Raw genomic sequence first — 2542 nt, forward strand, 5'->3', positions numbered from 1 at the left:
TTTTCTAATCTGATGATGGATTTTGGTTCGTGGTTCATCTCTACTATTAAAGGGGGATCGAACATCGTGATGGTTCGACCGCCTCGTATGTCAGCCATCGCGCGGTGTCCCCGCACGCGAAAAAATCGGATCGCCTCCTCCTCCACGCCTCGCACGAACGAAAAAACCACGAACGCACATGCCACCTACCCTTCCTTCCACTCCTCCAAATCCCTCGATGTCTATCTCGTGGCTTTCCAGAGAGGAATCGCCGCCGCCGACCTTCTTAGCGAACTTGAGCGGCAGCACACGGTGGATCCTCGCTCTTGCCATCTCATCTCGTCCTCACCGAGTCTAGGAGAAGCTCGACGAGCAGGAGCGCTTCGTCGATGGAGGAAGGGGCTGAGGCAGGACGCCACGATGAAGGCCGCCATGTCGGCGAGCCCGACCATTCGCGCCTCACGCCCGTGCAAGGTGAGGAAGAGGAACAACTCCAATCTCCGTGGGCAGGCCGTCCAGGAGGAGGAGGAGGAGGTGGTGCCGATCTCAATGATTGCAGAGAGGTTGGAGGAAGACCGAAGATGTCGATGTACCGATTGCCCTGGACGATGATCGCTACCCTACCTGGATCGCCTTCGCCTATGCTTCCTCCTCTCACCTAGTCATGGACCTGTGAGCGACCTTTCTTCCCTCCCTCGTGGTGCGATCTATGTTCTTTACTTATGCGGGGAGTGTGATCTATGTTCTCTAGTTCAAAATTGTGTTGGTCTGGTCCGAAGTAAGAGAAGCGACCTTGGAAGGAAAAGGAGCCTTTGCACGCTAGCAGCGGGGAGTTTCCGTGGCAACGGTTTTTAATTTTTCTTAGATAACTACCAAGCAGGTGGTCGACTGTTTCAAAAAAACCAAAAACACTCCTTGCTAGCAATTTAAACCATTTTACGACAGGTTGGGCCCACCCCTAAACAATCTATTTGTTTAACCGTTACCTTATATGTGGGACCCACGTGTAAGTTATCTCTTCTTCCTCTACCTTCTCTTCTTTCCTCTGGCTCTTTCTTCTTCCTCTCCCCTTGCCCGACTACCCCCACCCACCGACGGCCACCTCCACCATCCGTCACGCGCCAAGACAAGGTCGACGGTGGAAAGAAAGGCCGCCCGGAGGAGTAGCCACATCGCAGGAGCACGGGCCGCTGCCATCCGTGTGCCATTACTAGGAGCGCCCCCGCAGCGCCCACGAGCAAGGGTCGCCGCCAGCCGCGCCAAGGAGAACAGGTCGCCACCAGCCGCGCCAAGGAGCACGGGCCGCCACCAATTGCGCCATGGCCAGGGGCTCGGGCCGCCGCGCGCCATGGCCAGGAGCAGCGGCAACGGTCGGCAGGGAACTCCGCGACACAATCTGTCGCCCGCCTCGCGCCAAGGAACGCGGCGGCCTCACCGCCTCCTTTCGCCTGGCCGACGACCTGGCCGTCGGTGAGCTGTCGGCGCCGTTTTTCTGGACGCACGCGAGTTATCCGCAAGGGCCCGATTGCTTTTCTAAAAACATTTAGGGACGTAGTTGCTTTTTTAGAAAACTTACAGGGGCTGTCTGTAAATGTATAAAAGAATAGATTTTTTTATAAGAATATGACTAAAGGGACACTGACATGTGGGCCCCACATGTAAGGTAACGGTCAAACAAATGGTTTTCTTACATGTGGGTCCCAACTGTCATAATCGCGGTCAATTTTAAAGCACTTTATGATTAGGGTTTTTTGAAACAGCCGACCACGCGTCTGGTAGTTTTCTGAAAAAAAATTTAAAATCGGTAGTTTTTTGGAACCCTAGCCTGTAAAGTAAGAGTAGTAGTTTTATGCTATTTGCTCGGCTGAAGAGGAAAATCAGGGGGAAGCTAGACGACGAGAAAGAAAATATCCTCCGTCGTGCGTATGCATATGTTTGATTATAGACAGAAATCAACGAACCAACTTAATCCCGAGTGAAGTAAACAGTAAAGATGCATGAAGTGAGAAGATAGAAATACTAACCAGGCTAGCTCTACGGCGGTAATAAGGGTCAGCCGCCAAAAATCTTTCCTGTCTAACATGGAGACGAAGCCACCGAGAAGAACCACCGCGATCCAGGTAACCACGAGGACGCCTACCCCTCTGATGGCGGACATCACGTAGGCGAGAAGCACGGCATGGCCATTGATAAGCTGTACCTCCTTCCATTGGGAGTCATATCTTTGGCTTGCCATTCTTCACATCAAGTGTAGTTCTAGATACATAGACGCCAATAAGTATGCATAAAAGCATGCGCACACTAAGCTTATCTTACTTCATACATACATAGCACATCGGTACGGCAGATATGTTTTATCTATGCCGAAAACGAGGTTGGATCTTGACCAACAATTAACACGCTAAACGAGGACGACCGGCAGTTGCTATAATAATTTGAACTGCCAGCTTTGTTTACCTCACTTCATGCCAACGCCAACCAAGTCACAATGAAAAAACTGAGCAAGCCCCTAGGTTTTTGTCTTTTTCTGTCAAACATGTATCTGAACGATTTCTGCGATCCT

At 51.4% G+C, this 2542-nt stretch overlaps 1 protein-coding gene across 1 annotated transcript in view; it reads right to left on the reverse strand.

The window, feature by feature from the left end:
• LOC119332425 overlaps positions 1-2249 on the reverse strand; it is a 6457-nt gene extending 4208 nt beyond the window's left edge. The window contains exon 1 of the mRNA XM_037605876.1: positions 2004-2249. Coding sequence (XP_037461773.1) covers positions 2004-2215 — 212 coding nt within the window. The 5' untranslated portion in view covers positions 2216-2249. The remainder of the gene's footprint in view (positions 1-2003) is intronic.
• Positions 2250-2542: the final 293 nt, after the last annotated feature.

The sequence above is a fragment of the Triticum dicoccoides genome, chromosome 1A (assembly GCF_002162155.2).
Source record: "Triticum dicoccoides isolate Atlit2015 ecotype Zavitan chromosome 1A, WEW_v2.0, whole genome shotgun sequence".
Classification (NCBI taxonomy): Eukaryota; Viridiplantae; Streptophyta; class Magnoliopsida; order Poales; family Poaceae; genus Triticum; species Triticum dicoccoides.